General features: G+C 38.9%; 2 protein-coding genes across 3 annotated transcripts; both read right to left on the bottom strand.

Moving 5' to 3' along the window:
• Positions 1–2,044: 2,044 nt before the first annotated feature.
• LOC116288221 (uncharacterized) lies at positions 2,045–18,700 on the bottom strand. Its single transcript, XM_089026636.1, has 12 exons — positions 18,598–18,700; positions 16,428–16,538; positions 14,547–14,758; positions 13,992–14,109; positions 13,016–13,198; positions 12,111–12,385; positions 10,212–10,463; positions 9,393–9,594; positions 8,553–8,732; positions 7,603–7,788; positions 6,151–6,681; positions 2,045–5,034 (listed from the first exon to the last, which is right to left on the bottom strand). The coding sequence occupies exons 2-12, from the start codon at positions 16,504–16,506 to the stop codon at positions 4,913–4,915; spliced, it is 2,340 nt and encodes a 779-aa protein (XP_088882762.1). The 5' UTR covers positions 16,507–16,538; positions 18,598–18,700; the 3' UTR covers positions 2,045–4,912.
• Positions 18,701–19,567: 867 nt separating this feature from the next.
• Positions 19,568–20,864, bottom strand: LOC116288220 (uncharacterized). 2 transcript variants are annotated; one of them, XM_031694987.2, is made up of 3 exons: positions 20,714–20,864; positions 20,135–20,276; positions 19,568–19,925 (listed from the first exon to the last, which is right to left on the bottom strand). In XM_031694987.2, the coding sequence occupies exons 1-3, from the start codon at positions 20,774–20,776 to the stop codon at positions 19,705–19,707; spliced, it is 426 nt and encodes a 141-aa protein (XP_031550847.1). In that variant the 5' UTR covers positions 20,777–20,864; the 3' UTR covers positions 19,568–19,704. The 2 variants fall into 2 exon arrangements, with proteins under 2 accessions (XP_031550847.1, XP_031550846.1); XM_031694986.2 differs by having other exon boundaries at positions 20,135–20,279; positions 20,714–20,854.
• Positions 20,865–22,431: the final 1,567 nt, after the last annotated feature.

Genomic DNA, 22,431 nt, shown 5'->3' with positions numbered 1-22,431 from the left:
CAGGTCGGTATCTCACAAACCAGGCAAACAAATTTCGTTTGGTCAAAACAAAATCTACGAGACCCAAGAGTCTCGTCTCGTGGCAAGGATTTTCTAAACGCGGACATGTTCAGTTTGAGTAGTTTTGAATTTATTTTCGTATCCAGAGCTCCTCGGTCTCGCTCATCACTCATCTTCGTATGGCGCATGCTCACCAGGGGGGAAAGAGTGTTTGGGAGGTGGGGGAGTGCTTGTTTTCACGGCTTTGGTGTAATTCATGCGACTTGATGATTTATTTACTATTTTACATAATTTATGAATTCATTTCGACACGTGTTTAAAACGGCGTTTGCCGCAAAGTCGCTCCAGAGTTGTAATGTATGCTGGACTCGAACCTATTCAATAGGGTCGTTCTCAATTGCAGGAAACGTCGTACTAGGCATGCATGAACCTATTTCAAATGTAATAAGTTCGACTAAATTAAGCTCATGGTTAGTTCGACGTTTGCCCTGGGCCTAACTTTATTGAAATAGGTATATTTACAAAGCGAATACCTCTACCCGTCTTCGTTTGGTTCATGTCTGAGTGAATTCTTAGCTATTTTACAGCTGAATAGTTTAACAACTAAATACTTTAAAGTACATGGATTGCAACGTGCACTCCATCATGCCAACCAAGCAAAAATCATTATAAAATAAAACCCTGTGGACAGGGTAGACTGGGGGAACGGAATGGGGAGTGGAGGGGCTGGTTTCCGCTTCCGAAAATACCAGTTGATAAAGCATTGGAAAACGCCACATGCATTGGAAAACGAGATCGAAAGATGTGATGTGATTACTGTGTGTTGATCTACTTTGACGGTTTTGTTCAACGACTTTCACAGAAAAGAATGATTTTCATTAAGTCCTCGGCCCACTTAAGGACGTGCATGGCCATTGCTCGCGCACATCCTTTCTACGCATGAATGAGTGAGCGCGCTGTCATCGTGATGAAGTCATTCCAATGTTTTTGATAAGCAAAATGTCATAAAAACGTCTTCAAATCTCTCATAGCTCTAAAACGAAGTCGGGCACACCCTTTTTTATTTCGTTTTGGTTTTTTAAAGTACTCGCTAATACCTAGGTAAGAGAAAAAAATTTTAAAATCTGACGCTGGGATCAAATCGAAATTACATAACTCGTGTATAATTGGAATCAGGCATTGCACGTAACGCGAAGGCTTCAAGTACAAAATTATAGCACAATAACATTTTATATTTCGAATTTTTAACAAAAATTTCAAATGCTAACTAGTTGTTTGGTTATTTTCTAGTCTTCTGTGAAAATAAAATATGACTTATTTTTGACAGCTTTTCGATTTTACCTTTTTCGCATGTTTTATATTATGGTTGGACAGATTTCCTTTCAACCCTAGAGATTTCCAATCTCGCTTTTACCGAGTGGAGTTTTGCAATAGCAAGCATTTAAATTTGGCATTCGCATATTGTTCCAACTATACCAATAAATCCATTGCGGGTTTTCATGTGACGTCATCAGAACATCTAAATCTAAACTTTACATGGTATACAGACATTTCTCGAGTATGTTTTGGAAATCAGTGTTATAAGTTCCAAAAAAAGTTTCGAGTCGTTTCGATGTTTGGTTCTCGAGTTATGAAGATCGAGTTCGTGTCACGCAATACCGTCACGTCTATCTAAATAGCGATGAAAATATTAAAATAATTTAACATAGTTGGAAGATTTTCCCTTAGTCACGTTTAAAATATCTATTTAAGGTATACTTTAGCGAAATATACTCAAAAATATTGAATATACCATTAACTTAAGCCTTTGAAGTTTCGACTGCCATATTGGTGGAAGACCAAGGTGGCCGCTCCATGCATTTCTACCAAAAATTGCGTCGTGTTTACAAAATAGCTGGTAACGTTTGTAACGCACTCTAGCAAACAGTCAAAACTACTTACTAGAAAGTGCGTTACACACCACAGGCATCCCATGAGAAGCAAGACAGATAGCAGCCACAGCTTTGGTTTTTTGACCCTTTTAGGGATACTTGTAATCCATCAATACAAAACACTACCAATGTTTATTAATTGACTACAATTGTTGTTTAAACAATAAGATACAATGGAGTGCAGACCGTATATCCGTGAGAAACTTGGTAAGAAATTGCACAAATTTGCACAAATTAGTAAGCTCAGTAGACCTCAGTAGACCGTCGACCTACAAAAAGCCCCGTTTACACTGGCGATTTTTGCGGCGATTTTTTTGACAATTTTCAAATTGTCTTTGACAATTTTCATCCTTCAAAAGAGACATTCGTCTAGGAAAATATTGGTATCCTGAAAAAAACTTTACGAGTAAATTCTTTACCATTATTTATTATGGACAATATCGCAAAAAAATCGCAGCAAAAATCGCTAGCGTAAACGGGGCTTAACTTTGCTCTAAGTTGTACAGTTTTGTTAGGCAACATTTCATGTATTTATAGTAAGCACTCTACCATATAGAGTGCAAACAATTAATCCGTGAAACACTATTTACTAAATAGTACAAAATAGTGCTAATTAAACAACAGAAAACAATGGAATTTGCATGAAATTGTGCTATTTAGTATTACTCAAGTTTCACTGTTATATTGTTTGCACTCTAACTGTGAAAAAGTTAACAAAATTATATGAATTAGTGCAAAGTTTTGAAGGACAACGGTCTACCGAGGTCTACTGAACTTACTAATTTGTGCAAATTTGTGCAATTTCTTACAATTTTATTTACGGAAATATGGTTGGCACTCTACTAACTAACATTGACTTAAATACAAATCCCTTTAAAAATAAGGTCTGTTAGGCGACTCAGTTTTTGATATTTAGTGAAAATGTTCTCTAATTTGACACCCTGAGTAAAACCGTAAAACCAAAATGAAAAACTTTATTTCTATGAGATGAAAAATGTTCACGCATGCGCACATTGCACCAGATTTGCTCGGGATACCAGTGACGTCATAGACGCCACGTTGGTTGGTTTGAACAAAGGTTTGGTCTTTTTACATCTACATTAGTGCTTGGGAGAGAAGACATGAATATGGATGACTTTCAAACAAAGTATCTTATTCTCGAGGGAATGACACCTATGGCTGCCAGAAAAATCTGGCGCGATCGACTTCACCAGGGGGAGGGGTGGGGAGGATGCTGATTTCATTCAGTGGATCCTTTTCAAAAAAAAAACTAGGATGCTAGGCTAACATGGAAACACAAAAGAAATTAAACTTTTTCTCGATGGAATTTGTGGCATTTCTTTTGTATTTCCATGTTATCCTCGCATTCAAGACACTTTGGAGGAACCATTGAGCGTAAAGAACATGATTGGCTTCACAAGATCTTACAAGAAGGGAGGGGAGTGTGGTTTCCATGGAACTAATGAAGCCTCTCCCTGGTCTTCCTACTGAGATATGAGTACTGCAATGGACCCCTGGCATGTGTCGTCAAAGTAGCCCAATTTAAAGGACAAAATAAAAGAATTTCAATCTCCTGAGAATTGGAACCATATTGTTATGTCCTCCAAATAGCACACTTCTGAGATATGCTTTGCTGGTCACGTACAAAGGTTACAGTACGAGGCTACATGCTAAATTGAATTAATTCTTTTCTCCTATCACGGATCACCGAGCATCATGCACGAAATCTCACGTTCAATCCTTTGTGCGTGACAAGCGAAGCATATCTCGGAAGTGGGCTATTGAGCTGCATTCCCAAAGTGCTGCAAGCGACATAGACCCCATGTGCTAATTGTAAGCTATTAATATAATGTTGGCTTCGTTGGTTCCTTCTGAATGGCTCAGACTAGAATGGTTTGCTTTCATGGATCTTTTCTTAGTATAATAAACAAGGTGCATGCTGGTCTAGCTTGGATTTAAAAACACCATACAGCTTTCTCATAATGGCTGAAAAGGGCACGAAAACGAGGCCACCCAGTCATTAGTCCACAATACGAGATATAAAAGTACATTAAATGAGTTTATAAGAGAAAAGTATAGAAATTTAACTTTTGTTTTGACCTGTATTCGCGCTATCCACCTTTATTCTGAAAGAGCAGCCTTGCTCAGCCTTGCAAGATGACTGGGTGACCTCGTTTTTGTGCGCTCGTCAGCCATTATGAGAAGGGTGTTTATAAGGCATGATGGAAAAAGATGTTTGTACCCAAGCTAGACCACAATGCACCTTGTTCCTCATCCCCCGAATAATTATTAGTCACAATAGAGGTTTTGCACCACCACGTGACGGCGGCCATGTTGGATAGCAGGAACAATACAATCGTCTTACATGAAAAAGAAATAAGTTCCCGAGAGCAAAGAGATTTTATTGATCTGCCATCTAACATGGCCGCCGACAAGCGGTGTTGCAAAACCTCTATAAACAGGGTCTACAAAGTTCACACTGTATAGACTCAATCGCAAAATCCTTAACGTGTTCAAAGCATAGAACATGGCAGCTGAGACCAAAATGATACATGGGTACTTTAATTAGATGTATCTAGTAATCTAAATTGGGCACCCTGTGCTATTGGGAGCTTCGCTTTTAGGCAGTGCCTAAATTTACGATTAAGTCAAGATAACGAAAAAAAAAAAAAAAAAAAAAAAAAGGAAAGAAAAAAACTCAAAACCTTGATATGATGCACAACGCAATTATTTGTATCACTATTTATTCTTTCTACGATTTTTAAAACTAGTAGAATGCTTATAAATTGTTTCACTGACAGAAAGCAAGGAGGCTTTGAACACATGTTTTATATCGACTGTGTACTTCAAATGAATAACTATGTCATTTCACAGAATAACTTTCGGTCTCAGCTTTTATGTTCTGTTTTGAACCCGACGTTGACTTTGTAATTTAATGTATCAACATACTTTAAAGGAAACTAGTTCGATTAATGTTTTCACTACGGTTCTGATGTACTTATTTCTTGCGTGTTTTGCTCGTTGATTTGAGAAGCCAGGACCTCATCTAAGGTGGCTTTGGCGTGGAGGATTCGTTGGTGCTCGATAAGCACGCCTGGCTCGGCTAAAAGGGGGAGAAAGGAGCATTTTAACCATTTAGGAATTCGACTAAAACAAGTTAAGAAAAGGATAACCCCTTTGATGAAAATAAATAAGAATCATAATTGCCCTATTTCACTATGACGTCACTGCTTGTTTATGTGGGGGATAGAATAGCCAAATCCAATAGAAAATTCAACAAAATTTGCTCCTAGCGAAACAGTTTAATCTAAAATGGCCTGGTTTTCAGATATAATATGTGTAGATATGTACTCAAAAATATTATGAGCCTTTGCTGGCTATTCTACTTTTCTTCGTGGATTGATACGGGTTTTAGAACGATTTTCGGTGAATTTGCGTTGATTTGACCCCCTCCGACGACCATGATCCTTTGCGTTTAAACAATAGATTGTTTTGATGTGACGTCATAGTGAAATAGGGCAATTTTGATGATAGCAATCATGATGATCTGATGCCGGTCTCGTATGTGAGTACCAGGTAGTCTGGCCTCCTATTTCATGATATCTCACGGTAATCAAAATGGCGGCTGGTGACCAATCAAGGCAACGCCGATCTCGCTTACTTTTATTACATTTATGCTTTGCTTTTATTAGTTTTAGTTCCCGATAGAGCAAGAGGAAGCTTTTCTGGTACATGTAACGTAGAATTATTCAAAGTAAAGTAATATATCAGGACGTATTTCAAAAAGGTGAACTCGAAATACGACTCCATTTTGAAGCCATCATGAAACTTTTAGCGATGAAACAAAAATGCTTCTGATTGGTTAATAGTAAACGGAAGTGACTGCGCGAGATCACCTGTTACAGTTGCTTATTGGTTCTCTCCTGTGATTCGATAAAGTTTTCTGATTTTTCCATACGCCGCAAAAATTTACTTCTAAATTCCACTTGAAATCCAGTGGAAGAAGAGCCACTTTATGGTACAATATATCGATATAGTGATGGTGATTATGACGTTGTTGTATTGTTGTCGTTGTTGTTGTTGGGGGGGGGGTTTCTGTGTTGGAGGTGGTGGTGGTGTTTGTTTTTGGCTGTTGATGGTAGATGATAATGATGGTGAGGGATAATACTAATCGCAGTACTATTTTAACTGTTATTACCTATCGTAATATATTAATTACCTCCTTCCATATTTTCAGCGTTTTCTCGATCAGCATTTTCTTGTGCGATCTCCTCGCTTCCCTCCTTCACCATCTGCACATGTACGACCTCCGTCACGCCTTCCTCGCCAGGCAGCCCAGTATGAACTACCTGGTATCTCTGTGTCTCTCCACCTGCCTGAGTCACGATGGCCCCGCCTTCTAACGACGTCACAACGACTGTGTTTGGAGATGAGACGATGTCAATCTCATGACCATTGCCATCGACCATGTGAGTGGCTGGGATCTGTTCACCTTCTGACAACGCGATCGAATGCTGTAAGCCACGCGCGTCATGCACTTCAATACCCGACTCTGTTGCTATGGCAACCGGAATGGTTATCTGTGTGCCTTCAGTGATTTGCTGCATATCGGCCAGTGTGCCATCCATTGCTTGGATAGCAGCTACTGATTGTTCGTCTGTCACTACTTGGGCATAGGCGTGGTGACCTGGCATCTCTGTGTACTGTATCCGCTGACGCTTGCTTGCGGGCGAACCGTCTTCATCAAAATCTAATCAAAAGAGAAAACAATGAGGACCTGTTAGGGGTTCAGGAATGTAGATTTTTAGGGGTTTTTGGAAAAGGGATACAGATTATTGGTCACTAGAATAAAGAATTACGGATTATTTGTGATACATTATTTGTATTTCAAGGAGCAGGCGTAGCTCAGTTGGTTAGCGCGTGGCCTTCAGAGCTAGAGGTCCATAGTTCGATCCTCAGGAACTCCACGTCTGTTTCGACTTCTCTCTGTTCTGTGTAGCTTTAATTAGCTTTAAATGGTACCCGTACAAAGGAGCACTGATAGTAAGAGGGGGGTAGAGGGCGCACCTTCGAGAGCATTAAACATGAGCCCTATGCTTGGGAGACTTGGGCAACCACTCCCCGCGTTATTGAAGTAAAATAAATAACCTTTACCTTTTTTTTACATTTTAAAATTACGGATTATTAGAGTGCCTACCTTATGTCCGTGAAAAAGTTAACAGAATTGTACAAATTAGAGCAAAGTTTTGTAGGTCTACAATCTACTGAGGAATACTGAACGTACTAATTTATTCAAATTTATGCAATTTCTTACAAAGTTTTTAACGGATATATGGTATACGACACGAGTGAAAAACGTCTGCGCATGCTCTGAATCCGTGTGCAAATTAGTCAAAACATATGTAAGAAATTTGACTTTCAAACATGCCTGATAAATTGGATTTCACAAAATACCAAAACTTAGTGTCCATGCTTGAAACTTAAGGCTAATTCTTTCATATTGTGTTTCTTAATACAGTATCTTGGTTTGACAAAAGTATACTCTCGAACTTTTTAGTATACTTGGAGAAAACAAACATTTATTTTCTCACTCAAACTCTTCAAAATTCTTAGAAAACGTGCTGAAATGCACGCATGCGCAAACGTTTTTCTTTAGTGTCATATCCCTTACCTTCCACTTCTCCGTGAGCAGTGCGCTTATGATTGGCTAGAGTAGATGTCTGTCTATAGGTCTTGTTGCATATATTACAGGTGTACGGTTTGTTATGGGTGTGTACCACGTGATGCTTGTACAGACTAGAGTACTCGGTGAAGCGTTTGTTACAGCCATGAACTTGACACAAGTAAGGGCGCTCACCTGAAAAGTAGCATTTCCAATTTAGACCAATAATCCAATTGACCATAGCGTGACTGTCACGAAACGTCAAGTCACGGTCGGGAAACACGGGTGGTGTGGGCTACTAATGCATGCGCCGCCTTTCACCAATTGATGGTTTTCAACAATCATTTCTCAAGAGAATTAAATAATAAAAGACACGACGGCCATGTTGGAGTATATAACAAAAGAATAGCGCTTGTTAAGTTCCTCCAACATGGCTGCCGTGAAAACCATCAATACGACCCGGGTTCGAGCCCTGCCGGTCTCGGTGTCATATGTGAGTAGAGTTGTTATTTGGTTCTCTCCTGTGCTTCGAGGGTTTTTCCTCCGGTTTCTACGATTTTTCCTATTTCCACTGAATTCTAATTCGATCAACTGAGTTGTGAAACCTGTTAGGCATTAAGCCGTTTTTTGCTCTAACCTTAATAGCTATGGCGTGACTGTCACGGTCATAAAACGTCACGTCACGGCCGTACAGTGACTTTTTTAACCAGTGACAGGAATATTTGCTCTGTTACCCAAATAGCCATAACGGCAAGTCGCACCGCACGTTTAACCCAGTGACAGGAATTATTGGTCTGTTTAGGCTTTGCACCATCACATGCCGACGCTTATAATACAACTTGGACTGCCTGTGGTTAGATGGCAGAACAAATAAAATCCCTTTGCTCTCGGAAATTCTTTCTCATGCAAAACTAACATGGCTGCCGTCACGTGATGATGCAAAACTTCTATTGACTTACCGGTGTGAATACGGGAATGATTCTTGAAGTTCGTAGCACTAGCAAATGCCCGTCCACATCCAGTAGCTTCGCAAATGTAAGGTCTTTCGCCGGTATGTGTACGCATATGAACCTTACGTATGTTCGAGGTGGTGAAAGCACGACCACAATCTTCGTACGGACACTTGAATGGACGCTCTCCTAAAGCAAACAAAACATAGAGATGCTCCAGTATAATACTGTTGAGAAGTACCGGTGTTGTGTGCTAATGTGCCTAGTAAACTGATTTTACTTTGTCCGTTAAACAAGTTGTGTACAAATTTGTGTACACCTATTTCAACAAAAAACAAAAAACAAAAAAAAAAAAAAAAATCACCAACGAAGGAAAGGAAAGAAAAGGAAAAGAAAGGAAAGGAAAGTTTGGGAAGCACCGGTGTTGTGTGCTACTAATGTGCCTACTATCGTCGCTAGGGTCATAAAGTGATTTTACTGGTCCGTGAAACAAAATTGTATACACCTATTTCAAAAATAAATAAAAAATTTCATTGCCAACGAAGGAAAGGAAAGAAAAGAAAAGAAAGAAAAGTTTGGGAGACGTTTAAATACTCCAGTTTTAAATTTCGGTGAAGTTTCATAGTGTTTGTATTGTTACGTAGGTTCAAGTCGTGCATTCTTTACTTTACCACTGGTATTTGTGCATAATTTGATGTTAAATAAGACGAGCACACGCGCGTTTTGGCGCGAAAATTCCCGCCAAATCCACGTAGCCCAACAAAAAAGGGGGAAAGGGTAGTTTACGAGTTTTAGTCAAATGTTTTACCCCCTCATCGTATTTCATGACTAAAGTTTGTCATATCTCACCAGTGTGGGTACGGATGTGTTTCTGCAAATCGCCTGATGTCTTGAATGCTTTGCCACATTCCTCGTGCAGGCACTTGTATGGCTTTTCACCAGTATGTGTTCGTGTGTGACTCTTCAGACCATAACCAGTTGCAAAGGCTTTGTTGCAGTCATTAAATGTGCATTTGAAAGGCTTTTCTCCGGTATGCGCTCGTTCATGGACCTGTCAATTAAATAAAAAGTCAGACTATTAATTAGCCATTCCGGAATGCAGCTTAATTTGGAGGACATAATGGATTTCCAATTCTCAGGAGATTGAAATTATTTTGTTTTGTCCTCCAAATTGAGCTGCTTTGATGTCATATGCAAGGGGTCTATTGAGCTGCTTTGACGCAGCGAGACGGAGGATTTAACACGCCTTACCGTCATTTGTATTGCTACGCGGCCACCCCAGACAAAAGTCGCGAGGTGCACTTTGCAACAGACTGCCGTCAATCAAACACGTTGACGTCATTTACACGCGTTTGGATCGGCCCGGATAGGCCCGGTGAGTGTGGCTCATAATACTTGTAAACAATCGACAAGTTTTGGCGCCTTTTGAATCACACACGCCTGTAAATGACGTCAACGTGTTCGATTGACGGCAGTCTATTGCAAAGTGCACGTCGCGATTTTTGTCTGGGGTGGCCGCGTAGCAATGCAAACGGCTATATATAAACATCGTGATACGAAAAATTAACGCGTAATTCAACATTTGTAACAATTTTAACAGGAAGCATTTCTCTGGAGGTAAATGCTTAATTCAACACGTGAATGATAAATCCCTGTCCTGTTATCTACCTTGAGGTGGTGTGCTGTAGTATAAACTCGTCCACAGTTCTCGTGGTCACATCTGTACGGCTTTTCTCCAGAGTGTGTCCTGACATGCTTCGTTAGGTCACTATGTGTTATAAATGATTTATTGCACCCCTCCTCTTCGCATCGGAATGTATCACCAGTATGGCTGCGACCATGAGCCTTGAGGCGATAGGTTGTTGAAAACTGCTTGCCACAACCATCAATACTACAGTGGTAGATCTTTTTAGGAGTTGCCTGAAAAATAGAAATTATTATATTTATAGTACACTCAACAAAATAACTCGACTCTGATTGGTCGAGAGGAGTACAATTATAGCGTTAATGGTACTCCGTAGGAGTATCGAATTAAGTCGCTATGGAAACACGGCCAAAAAAAATGTCAACAGCAAAAAAACCCCGCAAAAACTAATAAGAACTGATCTTTTTTATGCATTTCAGTTGCGCGATGGACTGAAAATCGGCCGCCAAATAGACAAAGATGAACGGCCGTTGCTTCGCATTTTTTACTGAAATTTTGTTGAGTGAACTGTAAACAAAAAATCGCACGATCTTCTCGTACAATTTGGAATTAATAGACACTCGTAATGTTTTGAAAGTTCTTTAATTACACTCGCCTCTATACTAATATATATTTTGTCTGTCCCGTGAGGGCAGGGACACCACAATAGCCTTTACCAACGTACTATGGACCCTGTAGTGCTAGCTTGCGCACTGAAGATGGTCGTCACCGGCATCTTCAGTGGATCTTTTACGTCCGCCTCATACAGGGTTATATAGTGAAGACAGACGGGGCCAACGGTTTTAAGTCCTTGTCCGAGAAGACTTGAAGGTCTAACCACTTGCATATGTAATTACAAAGACATAGGGAAAAAATCCCGGATTTCCAAATTGGGAATTTGTTGGAAGTTTCCTTGAACTCCCAACAAATTCCCATCCAATTCTCAGAGAGAACGAAATTGGGAACGTGGTACTGATTCCCAATGTTAGTTTGTTGGGAATTTTGTTTTTCTATTGGGTATTAGAAGGAAATTCCCAACAATTCCCAATTTGGGAATCCGTTTTTTTTTCCTGTGAGACAGATCCTTCTCCTTAGTTATTTTACTGCGGCTTTACATTTTCTGTGGACTCAGACATTCCATCGACTTGTTGTGAAATGGGTTCTACGCAGCCGTCAATCGGAAACATGAAAGGTACCGACTAATTAGTTTTGATAGACGGTAGCGAAAAACCCATTTCACTACAAGTCGTTGGAATGTCTGAGTCCACAGAAAATGAAAAACTGCAGTAAGACCCTTGGAGTGTTGGTCCAGCCGAGGCTTGAATCACGACCAGCCACACTAACAGACCGACGCTTTTACCAAAATCTTAGGCCCCGTCTACACGTATCCGGAAATTTATTTGCGGATACAAAAATGTTCGCGTCCACACGCAGCGTATTGGAATCGTTTTTGAATTGTTTTCACTGTCCACACGTATCCGGAAATTTCATGATCCGCCCTGATGCACGCTAGTGCCTAGTCCCTTTGACGGATAGTTTTTCTTATTGAGCATGCGCAAAATCGTGTTTACGTCATCGTATTCGAAAATTTGCGGATACGACCGTCCACTCGTATCCGTATTCGGAGCGTTTTCGAAAATTTCCACTCTGGAGACCGTTTTCGAATATTTCCGGATACGGATACAAAAATTTCCGTACACGTGTGGACGCAACCCGTATCCGCAAAAAAAAAATTGCGGATACAAAAATTTCCGGATACGTGTGGACGGGGCCTAAGTTAGACAGGACTACTATTCAATGTGGTCATCCGAGCAAAATAAATAAACAAACTAATAATTAATGAATAAAATAACACATAAAAAGACCTAGTTACCAATCCCTACCTGTGCTTCTTGGTCGAGTGAATCCTGGGAATCTGGGTCCTCATGCAGCACGTACAAAGTACCTGCATGGTCGCCATGCTCTGATTGGCTACCCTGATGCACCTGGGCATATTGTTCCAGGATTCCACTATGATCTACTGTCTCTCCTGTCGTCGTTACCATTGAAGAACTCGATTCAATGTTGCCCATGGTAACCGATGTAGGGGCTTCAAAGGTAGCGCCCTCGGAGGTTATAACGTAGCTTGTGCCATCGGATGTTTGGTGCACATAAGTTGCTATAAATTTAATCATTGTTTTGTTATTATTTTTATCAATAAATGGTTAGTGACGATGATTATCATGTTGGTATAGAGTGCTGAGGGTGGTAATAATAGATGATGATGATGATGATGCATGGTGATGATAATAATGGAGATGATTACAATGATGATGATGCAAGGTGGTGATGGTGATCATCATCATGATGATGCAAAGTGATGATGAAGTGATGATGATGAGGAGGAGGAGGAGGAGGAAGAGGAGACTGATGATGATGATGATGCAAGGTGGTAATGGTGATGATCATCATGATGATGATGTTGCAAGGAGGTGATGGTGATGAGGAGGAGGAGGAGGAGGGGGAGGAGGAGGAGACTGATGACGATGATGATTGTGGTGATAATGATGATTACAATGATGATGTTGCAAGGGGTGATGGTGATGATGATGATAAGGAGGAGGAGGAGGGGGAGGGGGAGTAGGAGACTGATGACGATGATGATTGCAGTGATAATGATGATTACAATGATGATGATGATGGTGGTAATGATGATGATGGTGGTGGTGATGGTGATGGTGATGATGATGATGATGATGATGATGATAATAATATAATATTAATATCATTACTGTACACATGTACCAACCTCCTTCAAATCCTGTTGCAGGAATAGCATGTACTCCGGCAGGAAGCTCTGTCAATGCTATAGCTTGTTGCTCAAGGTAGACAGCACCCCCTGCTGTACTGACAACCACTGACTGTACAAGATCTGATGCAGCCAGGCTGGACTGGACAGGCACAAAGCTGTCAGTGTTTTGCTGGTTGTGATCTGTGGAGACACATCAAGTTATTTATAATTTATAATAAATTTTTCAAAAGTTTAAATTTAATTTTGGGCCAGCTAGTCAACTCCCCACTCATAACACACTAATAACAATAATAATAATAATGATAATAATGATGATGATGATGATGATGATAATATCCCAATTTATCCTAATTAAAAAAAACCGATCAGCTGGACACGATAGAACAGCTGGTATAAACCACTGATCAGCAATATAAAATCAATGAAAATCTAAATAAAATCTATAGTAAAATCTATACTAAAATCTGTGATTAAAAACCTAAAAGTATAAATATAAGAAAGGAGAAAATTAGGTATAATGTATACATATATATACACAGAAACAAAAGTAATATAATGAAGAAATAGAAAATGCATGTGTATGCAGCCTGTTTGCAGTCATAAAGCCAGAGGGGGTTGGAAGAACACGAGAGAAGTGTTAGGAGATGTATATGGTATAGCAGAGCACACAGCACAGCAAACAAGTTAATCTTTGTTTCTTTTATGAAATACAAATTACAATAACCGTTATTTTAAAAAGGAATGATGCAACTAAAAGTGCTCATGCTCGCTGTGTGCTCTCATAAAGCACACCCTCCCCAATCAATTACAACGCGAGATTTATAAAAAGCTATTTCATAATTCATTATAATACATTCAACAAAATTATTTGACAACAGGAGTACAATTAAATCCCAAATTGTACTCTGTAGAGTCCCAGTAGAATTTAGACTTTAAAAAAAAAGTTTCAATCCTCTTTATTGCAGCTATTTACCTTCGCTAGATTGTTGTACAGTTTCCATGATTGAAGCTGTTGCACTCTCCTGTTCACACTGCTGACCAACAATGATCTCATGGTCTGGTTTGTTGTCAATATTAGATTGCTCAGTTACCTATATCAAAAACAAATGGAATTCTTTAGAATATACATTGCAAGATCTAGACGAGCCCTATAATACTTTCACTTTCAAAGTTAAGTTTTACAAAGTCTGATGTGTCTTATTGCTACTTTGTTTAGTTTTTTCCTTTGCTGAGCAAGTAACTAATCTTTTTTTTTTTGTTTTCAGCTATTCTACTCTGGAACAGGGTATATAAAATCGTGCTTACTCTGGGACAGGGTATATGAAATCACGCTCTCTCCTCTATGGAACAGGGTATCCATTTTCGCAATACCGGTATGGTTTTCAGCCATATCTTGCTCTGGAAAAGGGTATGAATTTCAGCGATTTTACTCTGGAACAGGGTCAGAGTTCAGAGGGCTCAGCGGCACATCCCTACCCTAAACGGACAAGAGTACCCCCTGGGATGCCGAAACTTCAAGGATTCTTACCTCTTCTACAACAGTCTCATCTTGAAGCACTTCACTTGGTACCATAGCAACTGCTTTGACAGATTCAGCTTCGGCATTTCCATTAGAGAACACATGTTGCTGAGCCAATAGTAAGCCAATAACCTCTTGTTCTGTTGGGTTGACTGGTTGATCTGCCTCATGATTCACAGATTCTCCACCACCTGACGCTTCGCAGGTTTCCTCAACTGTTTCTACACATAATAATAAAATAATTAAGAAAATGTTATAATTAATAATAATAATATTATTAGTAAATGTAATAGGACTCCATGCTGTCCAATTAAGAAATAATTGGACAAGAAAAATTCCGAGGACTGACAAAATTGGATGAGGCTGTAAGCCCAGTCTAATTTGGCAGTCAGAGGAATTTTTTGAGTCTAATTATTTCTTGATTGGGGAGCATGAAATCCCATTACCTATTAATTATATAGCTGCCTAATTAATCCCATATCAACAAGACCTGTCCAATTAGGAAAATAATTGGACAGTTACCTATATGGGATTAATGAGAAACTGTATAATTAATATCAATAATAATAATAAAATAATAAAATAATTAAGAAAATGCATAGACTATTAAGGTTTATTTAAATAAAGTATCATTATTATTATTATCATTATTTTTTAAAAAATTAAGAAAATGTTATAATTAGCTTTTAGTTTCATCGTTAATAACAGGATATAAGTCACAAAGGATAAGAATGACATAAAATAAAATAAATAAATACATGGGATTTAACAGTGGCATTTCTACAGAGTAGCTATTCATCCACTGTAATTCCAATTGGAATTATTTGGGAGTTGATTTTTGCGGAGGGAGGAAAACCGGGGAACCCAGAAAAACCTCAAAGCACAGGAGAGAATCAACAAACAACTCTACTCACATGCGACAAACATGCGAGAACCAACAAACAACTCTACTCACATACTACACAGGAGAGAACCAACAAACAACTCTACTCACATACTACACAGGAGAGAACCAACAGACAACTATACTCACATACTACACAGGAGAGAACCAACAAACAACTCTACTTACATACGACACAGGAGAGAACCAACAAACTCTACTCATATATGACACCAAGCTCAGTGGGACTCGAACCCGGGTCACATTAGTGAGAGGCGAGCGCTCTCACCACTACGCTACCCGTGCTTCCCTTAACATGGGGGAGAATAATACAATAATACACAAGATATGTCTTTTATACCATAAAAAAAGTTTGGAAGAGGTTGGGAATAATATTGAAAATTAGCAGGACTGAAGCTGTCTTCTTTGTTGTTGTTCTTTTGCATGTGTCAGTGCGTAGGTAAACAAACTTAGTACAGATCCAGGGGGAAATTTGTAGGGGTTTCCATTCCCCCCCCCCCCCCCCCCCTTCCAATTTTTAATTTGTATCTTAAACAGAATGATTGATTTAAAAAAGTATTTTAAGTATTGAGCTGCATTCCAAACCCGGGGGGTACTCCGCCAGAATTTGGGTAGGGGTGTTCCGCTGGGATTCTGAAAGGGGTACCCAGTGTTTATGACAAAAAAACTTAAATTTGTAGACCCTGTTTATGACAAAAGATATAATTAATTCCATTGAGTTCGTGTTTCAATTATCATGTCGGCTCGCATTTTGGTCAATACGAAAGTAGAAACCCTGAATATGACAGGAAACTCAGGAAGAACTTGGAACTTGAGTGAAATTACATACCCTGTTTATGACAAGAAGCTCGAGAAACCATACCCTGTTCAGCAGATCATCCCCATATAGTCCATACTGGAGGTCCCCCCCCCCCCCCCCTGGGATTCCAAAGTGCTGCAAGGGGTCTATCCTGACTTCCTTAATCAACTTACAGCTGTATTCATACCTTCAAGAGTATTTTCTTTTTCTTGTTCATCAAGTTCTTTCTCAGTGGGAGGCATCTGTTCTAAATGGACTGTTTCCATGGTGATTCACAGGTGAATGCTATCGCTTCAACCTAAATATATACCATAACATTTAATAAATAAAACAGCTTTTTATGTTCTCTGTTGAGTAATAAAGCATGCAGAAAGTGATGTAAGCACGAAAGAAGTATAAGAAGCTGTGTCACACCATGGCCGTTTCATTATATAGCTCTACTAAAATTATTTTGGCATTGAATTTATTTCAGCAAAAAGAAAGACAGTTGCAGGATCTAGCAGCACTTTGCATGCACAGATGGCATCAGCACCATGCTCCGTTTACTAATAAAGCACAGTTTTTGACCCATCAGAGAGCAAATAACTGTGATCGAATTGGAATTTAGGAGTTGATTTTTGCGGAGGGAGGAAAACTGGAGAACCCGGAAAACCCTTGAAGCACAGGAGAGAACCAACAAATAACTCTACTCATATACGACACCGAACCCGGCAGGACTCGAACTCGGGTCGCATTGGTGAGAGGTGAGCACTCTAACTGCTACACCACCTGTGCTTGCCTGTTAAAATAAATCCAATAAATTCATCAACTGTATAAGGTTTATCTGTCAGATAGAGCTATAAACACTTCGCATAATTGGGCTCAGTAGTAGGACTGTGTTGATTGTGGCATATTTTTTATAATAATAAAACCAATGGAAAATAACAGAAAAACATATATGAAATATGCATATACATTACAATGAAATATCTCTTGAGTTTTTTTTTCACTTATGTCATCATACATTGTCTTTCTGAATGCTGTGTTTTGATGCCGAGAGTTATCCGTTCCCCTAACTTAGATCAGCCGAGAGGTTGTTTCAGGGTTCTATCTGTGAGTTGGCAATGCCCTGACTTAGATCAGCCCAGAGGTTGTTTCAGGGTTCAATCTGTGAGTTAGCCATGCCCTGACGTAGATCAGCCCAGAGGTTGTTACAGGGTTCAATCTGTGAGTTGGCAATGCCCTGACTTAGTTCAACCCAGAGGTCGTTTCAGGGTTCTATCTGTGAGTTAGCTATGCCTTCACTCATTTAGCTTTGCTCTGACTTAGATCAAAACAGAGGCTGTTTCAGGGTATCAATAAATTTTTTAATCAGTTTGTAATGAAGAAATATTTTTTTTGGTAATTTTCAGTCAAAAATATTCATTTCAACACTAGTGCTGTTTGACTGTTATGCCAAGAAATGAGTAAAAATGCAATGTATTTTTAAAAAAAGTCTGAGCTAAAGCCAAAACAACTTACAAAGTAATACATTTTTAAGCAAACTAGAAAGCTGAAAGTAAATAATTATAAGTTTTATATTGTTTCAATGGCTTATAATATTGTCATTCAGAGGTAAACTAGACACAGTACATGCTAGACTTGGTAGATTTCAACCAAGTTTGTCAATTTCCATACTTGAAATCGACTAACGAAGCTTAAAACAACTTCTAACTCATAATAAATCTATCTACAGACTTAAAAAAAACTTAAACTCAGGATATATGGATGCCAATGTATAAAAGTCAAAGATTTTACCATAAAGTATAAGCTTAGTAAGCTTATTTTCTTAGAAACTGAAAATAATTTGGACTAAATACATAGTACATTCAATACATGGAATCCGTTGAAAGTTGATTTGATGATCACAAAACATATTTTTAAGGCTAGGTTGATGAAATAAAATGATAAAAGCGGTTTAAGAAGTAAGGAAGAAGCATTTCCAGGGCGTTTGATCGTGAAACCATGTGCTTTGTAATAATGGCGCGCAAATTACAATTCACAGTCTTTGCATTGTCTTTCAAAGCGACTCAAGACGAAATATTCAGGGAAAAAAGGTGTCTTAAAGGCTCTAAAATTGAATGATTTTAGCTATATTTGAAGCAAAGAGTCTTCGTTTGAGAGAGAACTTAGTTGTAGAGGAACAACGAGTGAGTTTTAGTAGGATTCCTTTGAGTCTGAAACAAGAAATCGTACAAAGAGCCACCATGGATTCTCGTCCGCCATTAGCCTCCAAAAACATAACAAGTAAAACCAAAGAAGAAGGTAAACAAGCCATGAAAAACTATAAACTAGGAATAGAAGTTTGAAATTCGCTAATCTAAACAGTCTAAATGTACCTGGAGATTCTGGGATTGAAATAATCGCAAAGCACGCCGGGTTGGTGTTTTCTGTGGTGAACGCTGGGAAGACAACGAGACGAACAAGAACTGGCAACGTAATACAAGCTGACAAGAGTACGGACCGGGCCATAACCAACACCTATCACGTGACCACCCGCGAGATATCACTCGATGGGTTAGGGACAGGAATAAATTACACTACTGATGTTTTATTCATGTTTTATTGGAAAGAATAAAGACAACGAGACAAACAAGAACTAGCAACGTATAACCATATAACCAACACCTATCACGTGACCACCCGAGGGATATCACTCGATGTGTTACGGGACAGCAATAAATTACAGTTACTAATGTTTTATTCATGTTTTATTGGAAAGAATAAAGACAACTTACACGAACAAGAACAAACAAGGCAAGAGTAGATCGCACCTATCACGTGACCACCCGCGGGATATCACTCGATATGTTGCGGGAATGGAATAAATTAACATTACTGATGCTTTATTCATGTTTTACTGCAAAAAGGATAAAGACAACGAGACGAACAAGAACAAACAAGACAAGATTACGGACCTGGTCATAACCTACACCTATCACGTGACCACCCGTGGGATAACACTCGATGTGTTACGGGACAGGAATAAATCACACTTCTATGTTTTATTCATGTTTTATTGAAAAGAATAAAGACAACGAGACGAACAAGAACAAACAAGGCAAGAGCACGGACCGGGTCATTAACAACACCTATCACGTGACCACCCGCGGAATATCACTCGATATGTTACGGGACAGTAATAAATTACGCTATTAATGTTTTATTCATTTTTTTTTTTTTTGGAAAGAATAAAGACAACGTTAACGGGACGAAAAAGAACCAACAAAAAGACGAGTAGATCGCACCCATCACGTGACCACCCACGAGATAACACTCGAAATGTTACGGGACGGCAATAAATTACACTTTCATGTTTTATTCGTGTTTTATTTTAATCATACGCTCTTGTTAGGTCCCCTGTTTAATCATTATTCATTTTATTTTATTTTATTTTTTCGTTTTCCAACGATATTCTCAAATAACTGGTTGTTTAGTCGGGATATCTACTTGCAACAAGCTGAGATATACAAATCCCCAACCCAGTTTCCATACTGTCCGCATTTACCATGGCAAGTGATTCTGCTGCTTCCAAAGTGAACCGGTTGAATGTAGGTTGGAGTGTGGCTGTACATGTTCAGAGCCCGCATGTGCCCTGACTTCTTAGTGAAGCCTTTTGGACATCCACCGCTGGCCAGAATACAGTAGCTGCCCGCGGGCCACTGTCCTGTTGACAAAAGATTGATAGTTGGTATTAGAAGTGCATGAACTCGCCTGTTCCGTGATATGAAATCTCGTGAATAAAAACGATATCAAGCTTTTATCATGTAATAATATATATGTCTCTCCTTTCGCAATATAATGCGAATAAATAGTGTTTGTTTGTTAAGTTTGTTGGTTCAAAGGCTGCTGTGATAGCCGGAGACTGGTACCTACCTAGAGACGCCTTCACCTTTTCAGTTTCCTGTTTAGCAGTTTGAAGTTCTTGACTCAAGTTTTGTAGGAGTGAAGCCTGGGACTGAAGGTAGTTGGCTAGGGCCGGAAGGCATTGTGGGATCGCCACCTTATTGACACAACTCTGCTGATACACACATAATAAAGAAGACATGTGAAAAACTGCGTGTTATAAACCTGCATCCAAATTATCCAAAACGTCTGCGTGCTATCGCAAATATACGCAAACCTCATGGAATTTCAAACTCGAAAAACCGGTACCCTCGAGATGCATGAGAAACTAGAACGCAACAAGCGACTCTACTCGGACATGTTATAGCATTGGCTATATACGATACAAAAAGACTTTCAAAGAACGAACGAACGAACGAAAGAACGAACGAACGAACAGGCAGGCAGGCAGGCAGGCAGGCAGGCAGGCAGGCAGGCAGGCAGGCAGGCAGGCAGGCAGGCAGGCAGGCAGGCAGGCAGGGAGGCATCAAGGAAGCAAGGAAGGAAGGAAGGAAACCAAAAATTAAAAGTTAAAATAAAAGGTAAGATAAATTGTGGCAAAAGACTTACCTGCGTTTGTGCGAAACCTCCGCCAAAGAAAACAATAAAAGGAAATAGTATTAAGACTTTCATGCTTCGTTTGAGTCTATTTTCCGTGTTCGCTCTGCTCTTGATAGAAGTCCACTCACAAAAGATAACGAATATGCTGATTGCGCTGCTTTTAGTTTTTTAAATTGCGACAGAACAGGAATTTTCCTGTCCTTCCGTGATTTCTTTGGTAAATATTGAAACTTTTTAAACTGCTATCGATTCAGACAAACATACAATAAAATGAGGCGCCCGTGTTAGGGTTTTAAAATCAAGGGTTTTTAGTGTTTTTAAAAGTAGAAAAATAATTCGTCACTAAATTTAACGATTACGGATTATTTTTGACCCCATTAGAATTTCGTAAAAAATTAATCGGGATATCAAGAAAAAACTTTAACCAGTGATGGTTAGACCCTTAAAGATTATTCCAGTGAAGTTTGATTCAATGCTGGACGATGTTTACTTTGTCTAAGTAAAACTCTTAAAACCGGGGCACTTAGGCGAAAATCCATCAAATTTGGAAAGTAATTACTTCTAGTTGAAGTAAATTAACGATGAATATAGATGACTTTCAAGATTTACTCTACCAAAAAATTCTGCATTTCTCACCAAGAAAGTTTGGTTTAAAAGTTAAAAGAACAACAGGCTTGAGTAAATGACATCATTTGCTCATGATTTAGATAGTACTAATACTAATAATACTTTATTTATATCGCAGCATTTTCCAATGTGTCCAAATGCGCCTGTCAGGTGGGACTCTACGATATATGAAATGATATATAGCTAATACATAAATATTATATAACTAATATATAACTAAGATATGACTAATATATAACTTAGGTCCAGTCTAGACGTCGCATCTCGCCGAATCCAACACAAATGAGCAAAACCTATAGTACTCTATGATTGATCTTTTTTATCCGCCACTTTTGACGTACTGTGAAGAAAATATGTTGCTTTGCTACTATTGGTGCCAAATAGAAAAGTTAAACCAATTAAGTTTGAAGTCATTTCCACTTTCCATCCATGTCCAAGTGCCCCTTTAACGTTAGTAAACAAGGTATCGATTTGATCATTACACACTTAATCGTAAATCAACAACGTTAAAGAATCTCAAGATGATTGCAATTAAGCTTTTATATTAAGGTAAACAACTCGTTCTCTTCTAACTCAACCCTTAAAGAGAGTAAAGATTTAGAGTTCTTTCAGGATTTCCACTACTTATTATGATAGAGCTAAGTCTTCAATTCTTGATGTGTATATGGCTTTTTAGCCCCCATGTTGGCTGACTTTGACAAGATATTTGGACTTGGTGACAAAAAGCTTTCTTTTTACCCAACTCACAATTTTTCTCACAATTTGACAAAAGATTTGGAATTTTCGACCACATTAAATGTATTCACATACTACCATGCACGGGTTCTGTTCGTTAAACCGACACATTTCGATGCGAAGTTGGCAGCTAAGGCTTGTAAACGCTTAGTGTTTGGCAGGAAAAAGCCTGTGCATAGAAGTATGCGATTAAATGTGGTCATACTTTTGCGCGTTGCGCTGGAATAGTCATACACCTATTTCCAAAAACGTAGTCCAATGAAATCTGAAATCTGAAATCTGAGACCGATTAGCAACCTGCACTTGAATTATAATATACATCTATTTCAAAAAAGGTCGAATACTGAATACTGCATACTGAATAG

The sequence above is a fragment of the Actinia tenebrosa genome, unplaced genomic scaffold, assembly GCF_029948245.1.
Source record: "Actinia tenebrosa isolate PJP-AT-01 unplaced genomic scaffold, QUT_ActTen_1.0 PGA_scaffold10__47_contigs__length_13832649, whole genome shotgun sequence".
NCBI classification, from domain to species: domain Eukaryota; kingdom Metazoa; phylum Cnidaria; class Anthozoa; order Actiniaria; family Actiniidae; genus Actinia; species Actinia tenebrosa.
This window is presented reverse-complemented; position numbering and strand designations above follow the sequence as displayed.

Excerpts from the sequence above, each read along its gene's own strand:
- LOC116288221 (XM_089026636.1), bottom strand. The coding sequence starts at position 16,506 with ATGGAAACAGTCCATTTAGAACAGATGCCTCCCACTGAGAAAGAACTT. Across the intron at positions 7,789-8,552 it reads TCATTCCCGTATTCACACCG|GTGAGCGCCCTTACTTGTGT; the intron begins GTAAGTCAATAG and ends GCTACTTTTCAG. Across the intron at positions 5,035-6,150 it reads CGCTGAAAATATGGAAGGAG|CCGAGCCAGGCGTGCTTATC; the intron begins GTAATTAATATA and ends TCCCCCTTTTAG.
- LOC116288220 (XM_031694986.2), bottom strand. The coding sequence starts at position 20,776 with ATGAAAGTCTTAATACTATTTCCTTTTATTGTTTTCTTTGGCGGAGGT. Across the intron at positions 20,280-20,713 it reads GAGGTTTCGCACAAACGCAG|CAGAGTTGTGTCAATAAGGT; the intron begins GTAAGTCTTTTG and ends TGTGTGTATCAG. Across the intron at positions 19,926-20,134 it reads AAAGGTGAAGGCGTCTCTAG|GACAGTGGCCCGCGGGCAGC; the intron begins GTAGGTACCAGT and ends TTTTGTCAACAG.